The sequence below is a fragment of the Athalia rosae genome, chromosome 2 (genome assembly GCF_917208135.1).
Source record: "Athalia rosae chromosome 2, iyAthRosa1.1, whole genome shotgun sequence".
Lineage (NCBI taxonomy): Eukaryota > Metazoa > Arthropoda > Insecta > Hymenoptera > Athaliidae > Athalia > Athalia rosae.
The window spans coordinates 3,036,165-3,050,887 of NC_064027.1; the positions used below are offsets into that span (position 1 = coordinate 3,036,165).

Sequence of the window (14,723 nt, forward strand, 5' to 3'; positions counted from 1 at the left end):
TCGCAGGTGAAAATTATCTCGGAAACCAGGCCGAAGAGACTAGCGGGGGACGAATTTTTAATCGCGTAAGGTCGCAGTTCGGCGGCTCCGCGAAACTGCGGGGGACACTGTGTCTTAACGGCGTTGGTTTTACGGTCCGACGGAGAATTCGGACTCGACCGCTCGCGTCCTCGCCACGCAGCATCCCCCGCACATCGCGAATCGCCGCGAGGCCGCGCGGGTTCAACGCCAAATAAGGCTTCCACGAGGATATAAAGGAATATCTTAATTTAACCCGGAGAATCACGTCCATGCAAATTGTCTCATTTCATCCCGCGGCCTCTCTTCATTCTCATACGCCGCCCGGGCTAATAAAGAGCTTGAATTACAGTCACTCGTCCCGGCTACTCCGCGGGTAGCGCTGGCCCTTTCTACGCCAGCAGCTCTTTTTTCACTTCACAATCGGATGCGCATCCAAGTTCGCGTCTAGCGTTGTACACCTCACGATATGCTAGATGCGTAGATCTGCGCCGCGTGCACGTGAAATACGTGCATTACATATGGTCGCATCTCCACTCCGTATGGATCTGTGTAGTTGGGTAGTATCGTTTCCTCGGCCAAGGTATTTCCAGCGCGGCAGCGATGGCCTTGGGAGATCCGGAGGTCGCCCTTGTTGATTTCAAGGACGATTATATCGCGATGTACCTCGGAGTAATGTGCATCAGGTTCGTTTCAAAGTGTCAATAAAATTTTCGAGCGATACGGATTTTCGTGTTTTTTTTTTTTTTTCTTCTTTTCTCTTCTCTTACAGATTCCCGTGACAGCCTTTTTAATCCCGTGAGAATATACGAGCCCCCGATTCGACGGGTTCCGATACATCGGGACACCCCGCTGGCGTGAAACTCGGTAACGAAGAGAAAAGAAAAAAAAAAATGGCGCTGGCTCGTCACGTGCTGCGGAGCTAGGGAATTCGGGAACCGTCACCGCGGGTGGTAGCGTATAGATTCAACGTCATGTGAATACTAATTACTCAAATTAGCGTTGATGTAGCTCAACCGACTAGATTCGCGTGTACGGCAGTCGAATTTCTGATCAGGCAAGCTCGTATTTAACATCGAAATCAGAACTAAATACCGAGAGAAAAAAAAAGTGGGCATAAAAACTTTCGAAATTTCGATTCATTTGTATAGCTGGTTTAACCGTCTTCCGACATCGGTGTTTAGTTCGAAAAAATGCTTCTCATTTTGCATACGTATAGGTATGTATATTATATTCCAAAACTCGTGTATATATACAAATGCAGGTATAATGGATATGGAAAATTTTCATGCGCGCTAATTTACGAGCTGCTAGAAATTTTATTGCGCGTTTATTCGATCGAAATGAAATGTTGCGGACTCGTTAACTCGCCGCCTTATATTGTCTCGATATACCTATACGTTCGACCTTCTGCATTACGAATTCCTCTCATACCGCAGTATAAATAAATTATTTCCGCGCATCGAATATGCGTCTTAATGATGCACGAAATATGCACTGTATGCTAATCGCTACTTCGCACCTCTCGAATGATCTTCGTTCGCCAGTTCAACGTCGTCGGGCGATTCTTGAAAAATTTAATACCGAAATCAAAATACTTCGCGATCGAGAATCCGAACGGCGATGACCTTTTTGTTTTCCCTTCGACACGAGAATCCGAATTTAATTTTACCCTTCCGCCGTCGGTGTTCGCTTTAATTCTGCAACAGTTTCCGAGTAGAGCGAAGCGAACGAGCAGAAGAACGAGATAATAAAATATCGTTAGCCGGAGGAGACATTCGGTTAAGTACTGCGGATGCACAATCGTAACACGTGCGTGCCCGTGAATGAGCTGAAATAGATAACGCGCCTTTTGCTCGCGGCGTGTCGTTTCGCCGTAATAATGCCGGTTGCAAGTGCGCCAGAAGTTTGCCAGCTGCTTTTCCATTTTATTCAATTACGGAGGTCGAGCTGCTGCGGACATTAAGCGATCCATAAACAACCGTCTGGAATAAATTCAGCTAATGAAATCTGAAATGCAAGCGACGCGAACGAGCCGTAGAAAAATAAATTTTCGAATCGTCGATCCTACGGACGCGTGTCATCGCTAACGTAATCGGCGACCGTCTGGAGCGTCGGCATTAAAGGTGGAGCTTTGCTTGGCTTGCAGGTTGTCGCGCAGAAGTTGGTGCAGGGGGTGATCGTATAAAGGAGAGTTGAGAGGTGAACCGATATCGGGTTAGTATAAGCGATAGCGGAGTCGTTGAAAAGTGGTGGAGGCTGTTTAAATTGGCTAAGTAATCTTGTTATGAACGGGAATCGAGAGGCAGGAAGATGCCCGAGGTCCAACGTTCGGACTCTCTGAGATCCCAGATCGAAGCCGCGGAGGGTGATCGAGGCTCGGCTCCCGCTCAACCGAATTCTCTGCCTCCCGTCTTACCTACGACCTCCGCTCCCGCCGGAAAACCTGCCGAGCGCAGCGTCTCCTTCAATAGAGACGTCCACGTCAAAAGGATAGGTGAGTTTCTGACGTCGCACCGCAATTCCTGACGCGGTGCCGGCTGCCCTTCGATTCGAAGGGGACACGAAACGTGGTTTTCGATCGGTTGAATGATTTCCGTCGAACTTCTTCTCTCTCGACGACGATCGGAGGGAACGGAGCTGACTGAGGAGAGTGAAAAAATTATCCTTCGAATCGAGCGGTCAGTCGGCACTGTTCACTTATACCAGCTCCACGCATATTCTATCAGCTAACTCATTCTAACTTTAAAACTGCAGCAAATTACGTTTAACTCATAATTCCATGCCGCAACTAACGGCTCGAAAAAATTTCTTTTGTTCCTAATAATTAAAATAAATTAAAACAATTTCGATCGTTCACGATTGGTTATTAAATTATCCAAATAGTGAGTTTGTATTAATATTTAATAATGTAACGTTGTTAACATTTCACTGTTTTTTTAACAAATAATTATTGTTCGCGTGGTGTGGGAAAAGTCGGGGAAAAAAAACAAACCAAGAAGCGTAAGTTTTCTCTGATTTTTCTCAATTCACCGGGCGTTCATTGCATATGTGCAACGTTATTCTCTTGTCAATTTATATGACTGTAATTCGTATATGACTTGGGGCTTGTACTGATGCGTGTGTGTGTATGTCAGGACTCATGGATATTCTTCTAGTCCCTTCGAAGAATCCTTCGAAACGTCGTCCCCTTTTTGCTTAAATTCAATTCGAATCGACTCGCGTACCTACATCGAAACAGGCGTTACGGTGTACAGGTGTTAAATAAATTTCTACTTCCCGTTACTCGATAAGCTGCAATTTTCCAGCGGGCGTTTTACCTTGTAACCGACGTGTTCGCCGCGCAGATCGCGGCGTTACGATTTCAGTGTAATATCGTCCCGTTCCACGTGCCGGATCGGTCGACAACGTCAGCTGGAAAACACGGCTAGACTAATAAGTAATCTAATAAAATCAGATCCCGCGTTATTAGAGAGAGGCACGGCGAACGAAATTACGGCAAAGTAGAGGGTCAGGGTGGCGTGCGGCGATATGATTACGGATTTTTGTCCGCAACTTAACGAGGGGCGGCAAGTTTTAAGTCCTACGTAATGGAGGTACGCGATACGCCTGCCTCGGGGCACACCACACACAAAGCTATTGGCTCTCCGTATATGCGCGATCTTTCGAATCTAACGACCCGACAAAAAGCTCGTAAAGGAGCCCCGTTCAATGTTTGTCTTGTACTTTTATTCCGCATCGCGTTTCGCGAGATCGTTTCGCATTTGGGTAATCGAAAAATTGTCGACAGAGCGAACGGCTCGAATGAAATTCGTTATTCGCGAATCCGGCGCGGTAGCGAGTTTCTATTTTCCGTAACAAGCCGGAAGAAGAAACTGCTGGTAACAGCGGTGTGTGTACACACGAGACAATGACGTACCGCCGACCCACGTCCTCTATGAGATCTCCGCAAACCGCTAGCAAATTAATAGCTACTAAACAGAAGTAACTATCGCGGAATCTCCATTTATATTATTTTATAGTGGCATCCCCGAGGTTTATAGGTGCAGTTCGTCGCCACGGTAGTACGTGCATTCCTCGGTATGCAGATCCTCGATCTTGTAGTCGGTATATTACGTTACCAGTGTATTATACACACTGCCTATAGTATCTGGTCTATGCCTGTAACTCGCGTTTTATACCCCATTTACACGAAAATACCACTCATTATATCACCCCACCCCCCGATGCTCGTGCGACGAAAAAAGTCATTGAATCGCGTCGTCGTCACGTCAATCGTATCGACCCTATCAACGATCGTCGAAAGAGGTGGACGAGACGAAAACGAAGAGAAGAAAAAGCAGCGCTCGATCAACGACGGGGATCGAGGCATGCTTCGCGCATGTTTCGAAGGGGGCTGCTAATTCGTATGCACATAACCCCTGACCCCCGCACGTATACTCGACGTTGCACAGCGAGTTTGCGAGGCACGCACCTTAAACGCAACGATTACAGGTCTTTAGATTCTACGGTGCTACGGGACGCGCGGCGGAGTCCTGGCGAGGGTCCCTCTTCTATACGCTGCATCGTCGGCGCACACGCGCGTCCGCGCGGTATATCCAGTTCGCAATTTTCTACGGTCGACCGGCGTACACGCGGATTCATTTCGTCCTCGTTGCCGAGGAGCTAGGCGGACTCAAACCAGCACCGAGGTCCGTAAAAGGACCACGCGGAGGATTGAAACGTACGCGTGTACGGGGGGCTCTCGCGGCCCACGGGAAAACGGAGTCGCCGTAACGCCGGGCTGCGCGTCGTCAATGACGGCGAGAAAAATTCAGATTAAGATCGACGTGGACGAGGTGGTCGGATTTTAATTACCGTATATATAATTTTTTTTTTATTCTTTGAAAAAAAAAAAGGGGGATGAGAAAGCGGCGAGGAAATTTGCGCGAGGCGAAGAATGAGAGAGTAAATAAAAACCGGGTATCACAGAGAGTATAAAGCGAAGAACGAAAGCAAATGGTTTTTATAGCGCGCCATGCACGAGCTATAGTCGCTAAATTACAACCCCCTTTAGAGGTGATCACGGAGCTATAAACTAGCACCGCTGAAGGCGGGCCCATGGGAACCACGCGGCGCCCACTGCAGATCTGCGACTCGCGATCTTAGTTAGTTACCCAGAACCTCAGCTAGCTCATAACTTTCCATCCATACCTACTGATCGGCTGCTCCGCGGCTCTTCCTGTTTTCTTAGCCAGTTCTCTCTACCTGTACCCATTTCCATTTTATTTCTTGTTATCCTTTGAAGGTTTGCTAACATTCGCGGAATGAGCTGATTAAAGTCGACTTGATTATACGCCGAGGATTCACGGCGGATCAGCAGCTAGCCGTAAGAATTACCTATCGCATTATCGGTTCGGTTGTTACGTATGCATCGACAATATCGAACGCGATCTTGTTACCGGAAACCCCCCCCCCCCCCCCCCCCCCCCCCCCCCCCCTAGGCGAGCCAATATGTATAATGTATGCTCCGATTGCGGATATTACACGTATTTATTGATCTCCGGTTTATTATACGTCAAGAAAGTCGTTAAATTTACGTACTTATTTTTTGTCCATTCGATTCGAAGGGCTTTTTTTTCCTCATTTTTGCGAACAACGTTCAGCCCCGTTTCTGATTCGTTTAAATATAATAGAGACGTTTGCCGTACGTCGGGCCGTTTTTATCTCATTATAAAATTGCTAAATTGCAGCTGGAAGAAACGTTGAGAGGAGACGCATCGTTTGTGGAAGTTTTCTTTTTTTTTTTCTTTTTTTTTTTTTTCTCCACACTCGCTCCGATATCCCACGCTCATCTAAAGATCGTAAACCTCGCGTCTGGCGCCATTTTTGATCCCAAATTGCGTGCTTATACGTCGCGAAAAAAAAAATAGTTGTATAAGTTTTACGGTTTCAATTATATACCCGTGCACACGGACGTTCATTTGGAGAAACAAAGTGCGCAGCGCCTCCGAAGCGTTCGCCTTTTAATTCGGAAGCTCGGCGTTAATTCCTCGAGAAGAGAAAAAATACACGCGTCCTTGGTTAAAATGTCATTTACGAGCGATCGTGTTCCCCCGTTAATTATCTCGTTCGAGGAGTTTCGATTCGGATTTTTGTAAATTCGCACATCCTTATTACTACCGTATAACGATCTCCCCACTTATTGCTCATGTTCGATCCAAGGCCAAGCCCGCACGGTTATTTCAAGTAGCGTGTAAAAACAAATGCAAATTACGTAGGCGCGTGTTTGAGAAAGCGAGAGTAAACCGTAATCCCGTGTTCACGGTGAGCCGCGGGTTCGTATACACGAGATAAAACCCCGGTATACGAAATGTACTTCGAGCGAAGAGAGCCAATAAACGTGTGCGAGTCGGGAATTTAAGCGTTCACGCGGGACTGGGATGGGGGGGGGGGGGGGGTCTCGGGACGCGCGGATTTGCACGCACTTTGGCTAACGAGAGTTCGTTCGAGAGCGCGGGGTCGAATCCTGAAAATAATTAACGTCCTGTCAATCGGTGTGCTTCACGGTACGACTGACGTTATAATTCTCCCTTTACCTAACTCGTCCCGATTCCGAGCTCCCCTATACGTTTATGTAAAAATCCGAAGTATGAAAGAAAAAAAAAAAAAGAACGAAGAATCGTCGAGGGGGGAAAAAAGAGCAAACGAGCGACAACCGATTTCCGACTCGCGTTAGTTGTTTTTTTTTTCTCTCTCTCTCATTTCTGTATCGGCAATAAGCGCGAAACTCGAAGGTGTTGCGTCGGATGAGAGGGACGACCTTTGACCTCCGATCTTCGTAGCCCGGCTACACTTCCAGTGTCGCCTTTTTTTTTTTTTTTTTTTCTCTCATCTCTCGCTATCGTATCCGCAGCCCGAGCGAATAGCACGACTCCTCGGTTTTCTCTCGAACGCTTCGACGTATACCGTCGCTGATCGTATTGCTGCACCTGCCGCAGCAGAAGCAACAACATTAACAATAACCGACTCAACTTCCCGGCCGTGTGGCTGTACGACCGCGGCTGTTACTGCCGCCGCTTCTGCCGCACGGGTAACCCGAGCGACGGACACCCGTACGCGAATTGCAAGCGCTTTAATTGAACATAAATCGTTCATAAGACTCGCGTTTGCTCGGGCTTTTAAAACGACTATCTTATGAGTTATCTCCCCGCGTTATTCCCCCGTCGCTTGCCACGGCCTCTCCGTACCGCGTCTATCCGCCTCTGATATTCCTTGTATATTTCTGACCACCTTAACGAACGTAAAGGATAGATTTAATATCGGAACTACGTTTACAGCCGGTTAATTATTAACCGCCGTCCATGATCCTCCGGACGTGGGAACACCGCTTTTATCTCACTATTCTGAACAACGCCGCGCCGATACCATTTCTCCAGAAAATATCAGAACTATCGGCCGTTCAACCGGAAGTCCCAACTTTCCATCGACGTTCGCGTTTCGCGGCGAATCTCGAAGTCTCTCGTGACGCTCCACGGAATGCCTTGTGAAATAATAATTTCACGGTACGTCATCGAGTGTTTGCGGATATACGGGATGAAATGGCGGAAAGTTGTCGTCGTCCTCGTAGTCGTAGTCGTAGTCGTGGTAGTAGTAGTAGTCGTCGGAGTATCAAACGAGATGCAAACCACTCACTGGATGGTAAATAATAGATATTACGGAGGTTTACGAGTTGATAATTGCCGCAAGATGAATGAGGCATCATTGCACCGCGTGTTCCTACCAGTTGTATTTCAAGTTAGACCCCTTCGGTTCCGCCTCACCGTCCGTCCATTCCTCTCCATCTCTTATCCCGCACGACTTCACCTCGCGATCGAGCATGCCTATCAATTCTACCCTTCGAATATGTACATACGTGAGTCACATGCTAATCCGATTGACTTCAGGTTTCCCTCTACACCGGACGCGGAGTTCAGCTTCATCGGCTGATTCGAGAATTTTCGAACGAAAAAAAAAAAAATAAATAAATAAACAACCGATACGAAAAATATTAATAATGAAATTTTACAACCTCTTTAGAAAATGTTTTTCGTATCGGATTTACCCACTTGCATTTTCCATGCTGACGCAAATGCGTGCGGCCGCGCGGCACTTTAATGCCAAGCGAGTGTGTTCACCTTCTGAATTCATTGCCAATTGGCGAGTTCCTTTTCTTCGGACGCACAGTTACACCTACCTACCTGTACGGAGCGTCCGTGCAGCGAGCAAACTTCGAACGTTCAGGTATCTCTGGAATTAACTCGATTATTAATTTTAGTCGCTACCGCGTCGCTCGGACAAAGTGCACGAGTGAATTAAACGCCCTGAGTTATTCTTATGCAAGCTTACGCCGCGGTGTCTCATTACCGCGTTATCGCGGCCAACGAAATACCATTAAGCTCCCCCGACGACTCGACTCCCGACCCCGTCGAGTCAACGGCCTGCGGTTGTTCGACGTCGCGACCTTCTCGGATGCGTGCGTACCTACGTTAGAGTTCAACCTGCCGCACTCCGCAAGACCGCCGCTACCGAACGGCGAGTGCAAAGTGCCAAGAGTACGACTCGGGGGGCCCCCCGTTGTACATGTGCCGGTGCATACCCCGTGCCGCGAAACCTCCTTTCCTTCCATCCGCGGCGGCGTCTCTTCGCTAATTAAGTCGCGCTTAGCACCGCTCGATCGAGCACCCGCGATTAGATTAGACGCGATGCGTCGCTCCTGCGCTCCACGAATGCTCGACTGGGCTGGGGCCCTCGCTGACCTCGTTTCGGAACTCCGGAGATGACCTCATCAGATGCCGTCAGGTGCGCCGGTTCTCCCATTTATAGAATCTAGAGAATTTCGCCAGATTCGTATCGAACTCCCGCGCTTCTCTTCTCGTCTTTTAGCGTCTCCAATTATCGACGACGTGTTTCGAGTGCGGGGAGTAAAAAGTTAAAAAAAAAAAGCGCATTTAAACGGAGGTACGAACTCTTGTTACCAACTATACCTTTGTGTGCGTACGAGATTTACGCGGCGAAGCGGCTTACAGGGAATTGTCGTTTGCGGGGAACGGTAGACGCTAGGGGGGTATACGACTCGAGTGCGAGTTAAACAGTCGGAAATGCGAACGTTACCTCGTTGGGGTAGAGGCGCGCGTGGGAACCCCCCGCGAAGCAATTAACCGTCACTTCGTGCATCGGCTGCGCAAAGTTTATTACCTCTACGTGTGCCGTACAAAGCGGTGATATCGCATCCGGAGGTCATAACTATAGATCTGTTTTCATTAGTAAGTGAATCCGTTATCGAACGTGTATACATACATACGTGTATATCCTTCGATGAATTTATTAGATCTTAAACAAGTCTCACGCGAGCCAGCTCGGATTTCAACCGTCATTTTTTAAACCGACTACCGCCTGTTTTCTTCTGCTGCTGCTGCTTGTTTTTTTTTTTTTTTCTCTTTTTTTGCTTTGTCAGTTACATAACAGCACGCGATGCGTTTCCACCGAACTTATAGCTATTCAATTACAAAGCCTACACCGGACTAATGGGATTTCAAGCAACCGCTGTTCTACCCGTGGCAATTGAATTACCCGTTTGGAAAAATGATAATAAAAATGAAATACGGATAAATTGAGTTCCACGCTCCGACTTTGCTTGCGAAATTTTCCAGCCGAGTCTCTCGGTCTCTCCCTCTAAAAATTGAAGAACACAACAGGCGTATCTCGCGTATTTATTCTTTGGTTATCATCGGGGTGATAACCGTAAACAGAATTTACCTCCGTAGAGAGCTTTAGTGCGGTCATACAATACGGACGGATGGACTTTGGAAAGTCACACTCGCAGTTACAGTTCGGTATAGACGCGGCTAGGATTTAAAGGGAAACGCCGGAGATCCCGTAGCGGATGAGGTGAAGTTGGGGGCTGGGTTGGCAATAGCTCAGCAATAGTTCAGATAGCGATCTCGCTCGTGCGATGGACTCCGAGTTCTCCGGACTCACCAGTGTTGAGACGTTGTGTACACACCCGTTGACCTTTGACCCAACCCTTCCACCGTTCCTTATATCCTACGTTCCAGGGACCAGTTCCTGATTCTCCTTCGCCGCGCGGATCGAGCCTCGATCGAGGTCATAGATGTTACCCGTCACTTTGTATTGTAAATGTAACGTGCACATCGAAAGGTCATGACGCGCGTACCTCGTGCTCCTTATACATGAATTGGATTTCTCAGCGAGACGATATTTCCATTAAACACCTCGCGTCTTGTACCTACCTGTATACCTATATCCGAACGTGTCGGAATATTTTGTAACCTTTTTTTTTTTTTTTTTCGGTTTATTAATTCGATTATTTTTTTTTGCCGATATCCCGGAAGCGTCGCGGCCCATTATCGAGGAAACGTCGCCGGTTTCCAAACTGGATCGTAAATTTTTCTCGTGACATTTATCGATAAGTCAATGTCGAGTCGGGCGTGTTTTAAGCATAGCGAAGGACGTCCGGTTGTGAATCGAAATTTTTTTTCGGTGCTAAAAAATAGACACGATGACTTCGCGGTTATGGGTTGCAGAATAACAATTTTAGGGCCGAGCCATTCGCGTGTTAAAAATTTACGATTATTTCTCGGCTGGATTTATATTTTTTTCGTGGCTAATTGAGCCGCTACGGTCGGGCACGCACGAGCCGCGAATGGCCCCGCGCGGAATATCATGCGCCCGATTACGGAGCAAGATTATGTCACCAATCCACAGCGATATTCACTCCGGTCCGGAGGTTAATGAGATAGAGACGCCAATGAATCGCAGGAAGACCTTCGCGGACAGGAAGACGGACAGACGGCAATGGTGTTGTAACCGTCGATTTGTTTCGTTGTTTCAGGACGCGAAACTCCCCGAGTAACATCGGCTCTCGCGGGCGACGGAGAGGGTCGTCTGATCGCAACCCCGGTGCGGAAGGAACGCATCGCCAGCAGGAGTAAGGAGGACTTGGCCCAGGAAGCGGCCTTGATTCTTCAGCAAGTTGGTAATCTCAGGTGCGTCGCACGCGACAACAAGGTAGCTTCTCTTCCCGGGAAGTTCAGCACGCTACCGGCGAGGAGGAATAAAAAGCGACCGGAAATCCCGTTGGACGTTAGACGGAGGAGCGAGGAAATCGGCGTTACGACCGACGATCTGGTCGAAATCCCAAAAGCTAAGAAAAAGGCTTTGGAAAGAAGCGCCAGCGATGCCAGTGCTAAGAAAGTGAAAAATCCGTTAGCGAAATTATTTTCGCCGAAATTGGAGAGAAAAGGTAAACCGGTAACGAGGAGCGCCAGCGACGCCGGAAGCTCGACGAGCAATCGGACGCAACGGAAACGTAGCGGTAGCGAAAGCGAGGAGGGATCTCACCTGAGCGCGATCAGAGCCAAGAAACAATTGTCACCGATAATCGAAGCGTCGCCGCAGGTCGACGCCGCGCAACCTTTCAACTTCAGCAAAACTTCCGAGGCGAAGAAGTCGAAGAAGGAAACCGCAGCTGAAGGTAACAAGAGCAAGAAGGACAAGGAGAAGGAAAAGGGAAAAGAAAAGGCGAACGGAGTACCGGAGATAATTGTAACGAGGCCTCCGAGGTCGACGAAAAAAGGAGAAAACGGCGGCAAGCCGAAAACTCCGACGAAAGAGATCGAGAGTGCCGTAGCGGAAGAGGGCGAGGAAGCAAAACGACACGTCGACGAAACGGATTCCACGATGCTGCACAGCAGTCGTTACGAGCAACAGCTCGGCGAGGAGTCGACGATCCATAAGATGATCCACAGATTATCTAACGACAGATCGCCTCCGCCGCAGTTGACGAGGACCATGGTATCGCCGAGTCCCGGCTTCGGACACAACAACAACCGACCGTTCTCCTACACCCGTCCGAACGAGTCGAGTCCGACGCCACCTCTGCAGAACGGTGTGATTTACGCCCAGGTACAGATGGACAAGAAGAAGGCGCAGCGTAGCCACTCGGACAGCGACGAAGGCCTCGGCCTCGAACGAAAGGACTCGTCGAGGGAGAACAGCCCGGCTGAGAAGGATTACCGGAGGGCCGACTACGCCTACAACAACGATCTCCGTCGCAACAACGAGATCAACAGTTTCAAGTCGCGTTACGACGAGGACAAGAGAAACGCGACCACGCACTTCGGGGAATTCGCCGCCAACGGTCGGGAGTACGGATCGAGGACCAGCGAAACGAAGCGGACGCACGAGTTCAACGAGATCGATCGCAATCCGTTCGGTAAGCCCGAGAAATACACGTCGACGATATTCGTGGACACTTCCGATCGCGGAAGGGCCGACGGTATGGACTCCCGTCGCAAAGATAACGGAGAGTTCCACGTCAGGCCTTCGCTCGACAGAGGGATCTCGAACAAGACCAGCGAGCTAAGCGCCAGACGCGACCTCCTCGAGTCCAGAATAAAGTCCAGATTGTTGGCCGACGAGATGTTCGCCGCAAAAAGTAACGGCGGCGTACCGAAAAAGATGGAACACGAAATCGTTGACAAACCGATCGTACCGTCACCGGTGATACCGAATCGCGTCGCCTCACCGAAAAGATACGTCGACACTTACATCACGGAGACGAGGACGAACAGCAACGGTGAGAAGTACATATTCGAGAAGGAACTTCATCAGGATAACGGAAAGGTGTACGGCTACGAGAAAAAGATCACAAACAAAATACCCGGGGAATTGTACGTCGAGCAGAAACCGAGGGACGGTTACACGGTGGAAACAAGGACGGACAAGTACGGCGACAAGTACATCGTAGAGACCAGAACCCACGAGAGTTACGCCGAGGATTTCAAGCCCTTCCTCAGCGACAGGAGTAAAACGAGTCCGGAAGAGAGGTTCCAGGCCGCGAGGAACCTCGGAAGTCCCTACAAACCGCCGAGCTACATCGGCGACGACGGGGTGGGCCGCAGGCCCGATTTCAAAGAAAATCTGTCGCCGATACTGACACCGAAGAAATTCAGCGATCGCAAGTTCTCCAAGAGCGAAGATTTCCTGGACCGTGGCCCGGGTCCGATACGCGAGACCTACGCCTCCAAAACGCCCAAGAAGAACTTCGAGTCCGTGCGCGGCATCAGCAAGTCCACTCAGCGCCTCGACCAGGTCGGGGAGAACGCCAGGGTGCGAGCTCTTCGTAGCGAGTACACGACGAGGTCCCACGAGAACCTGAGCACCGCCGACTACGTGAACGCGAGGGATCTTCGAGGCCCTGTTTTCGACAGCCCGACCCTGGGCGGCAGGAAGATCTCCTCGCCGCCCGTTAATCGATCGGTGGTGGACCACCTCCGCGACCGACCTAACGACGACTACGACACGGACATCTCCCAGCTGACCAACAGTCAGCTAGGTAGCAAGTACTACAAGGAGACGAGGACCACCCAACGATACACCGGGCAACACCCTCACCAGGACGAGTACGACAGCTCGCCGCCCCGGGTACGCAACGATCGCGGTTACAACTCGAGTCGCTACGACTCCGACACCACCGCCCGCGACTCGATTCGCCGGGAAACGAGATACACGCACCACGAGGAGTCCACCCGTACGCTGCGCAAGGAGAGAAAGACGGACGACGAGGCTAAGAAGCCGGTGCGCCGGTCACGCAATCATCTCGATTACTTCGACGATTCGGATCATGCGAGGAACAGTATTCGCCGCGGTTTCAAAGTCGGCAAGGATAGGCAGGGCGGTTCGGGCCTCGAGACCTTCGACGAGAGTCCGCCGGCGAGCCCGAGGAATTTCCACGAGGTCAAGTCGCGTCACACGCGACACCACGAGGTCAGAGGTCACTCCGAACGGAGGCACAGAGAGAGCCGCCTCAGTGACCCGGATCGTAAGGATCGGCTGGCCGACTCCGGCATCGAGAACGACTATCGCAGGGACTCGCAGGAGGCGGATCGCCGCGAACCCCTCGAGTTCGAGGACGAGGCCTTCGTCACCATGCGTTTCATCAAATACGAACGGAGGGACACCGACAGGAACACGGACCTTACGCCGAGCGAGAAACGGAGGTACGACAAGTACGTGAACGGAGCCACCAAGTCGATCGTCTCGAAGCCGCCCTCGGGTCTCGGCGACAGCAAAAAGTACGAGAAAAAAGTGGCCAAGAAGAGCGGCAAGAGCGGTACCATGAGCAAGGTGAAACAACTGTTCAGCAAGAAGGAGAAAAAGGCGAAGGAAGAGTCCCAGAAGACGTCCAAGAAAAACAATCGGACTTCCAACAGCGGGGCGTTGACGGACGACGAGGTTACCATGAGATATCGCGAGTACCGCGGCGATCAACTCAGAAGTGCGAAGAGCGCTCGAGACCTGGACAGCGACATGAATCAGGTAGGTGACCCAACCGTTCGATGCGTTATCCGACATCGAAATCGACGTTCAATATTATCGATTCGAATAAGCGTGGGCCTTCGAGTAAATATCGTAGAAAAACAAAGATTTGGAAAAACTGCTGAAAATGCCTCGTCACGTTTACCGGCTTCGTCATTTGCGGGGTAATAATTAGTACCACACTCATTGAAATTTCGAGTTTATTTATTCTTTGCGCAACGAGTCGCCTCGGTGCGACATCGTGGGAGGGGTATCCGAACGTCGTTGGAACTTCAATTATATTTTCGGACGAGTAAGACCCTCGGAGTGGACGTTGTATCTCGAAAGTTGGCCCGGCTGGTCGT

The 14,723-nt window shown here is 49.8% G+C and overlaps 1 protein-coding gene across 5 annotated transcripts in view; it reads left to right on the forward strand.

Annotated features, from left to right (window-relative positions):
- LOC105691908 overlaps positions 1 to 14,723 on the forward strand; it is a 137,815-nt gene that overhangs the window by 67,393 nt on the left and 55,699 nt on the right. For all 5 annotated transcript variants that reach the window (XM_025746596.2, XM_048649328.1, XM_048649330.1 and 2 more), the window contains exons 2-3: positions 2,168 to 2,515; positions 10,892 to 14,379. In XM_025746596.2, the coding sequence (XP_025602381.2) occupies positions 2,332 to 2,515; positions 10,892 to 14,379 (3,672 nt within the window). In that variant the 5' untranslated portion in view covers positions 2,168 to 2,331. The remainder of the gene's footprint in view (positions 1 to 2,167; positions 2,516 to 10,891; positions 14,380 to 14,723) is intronic.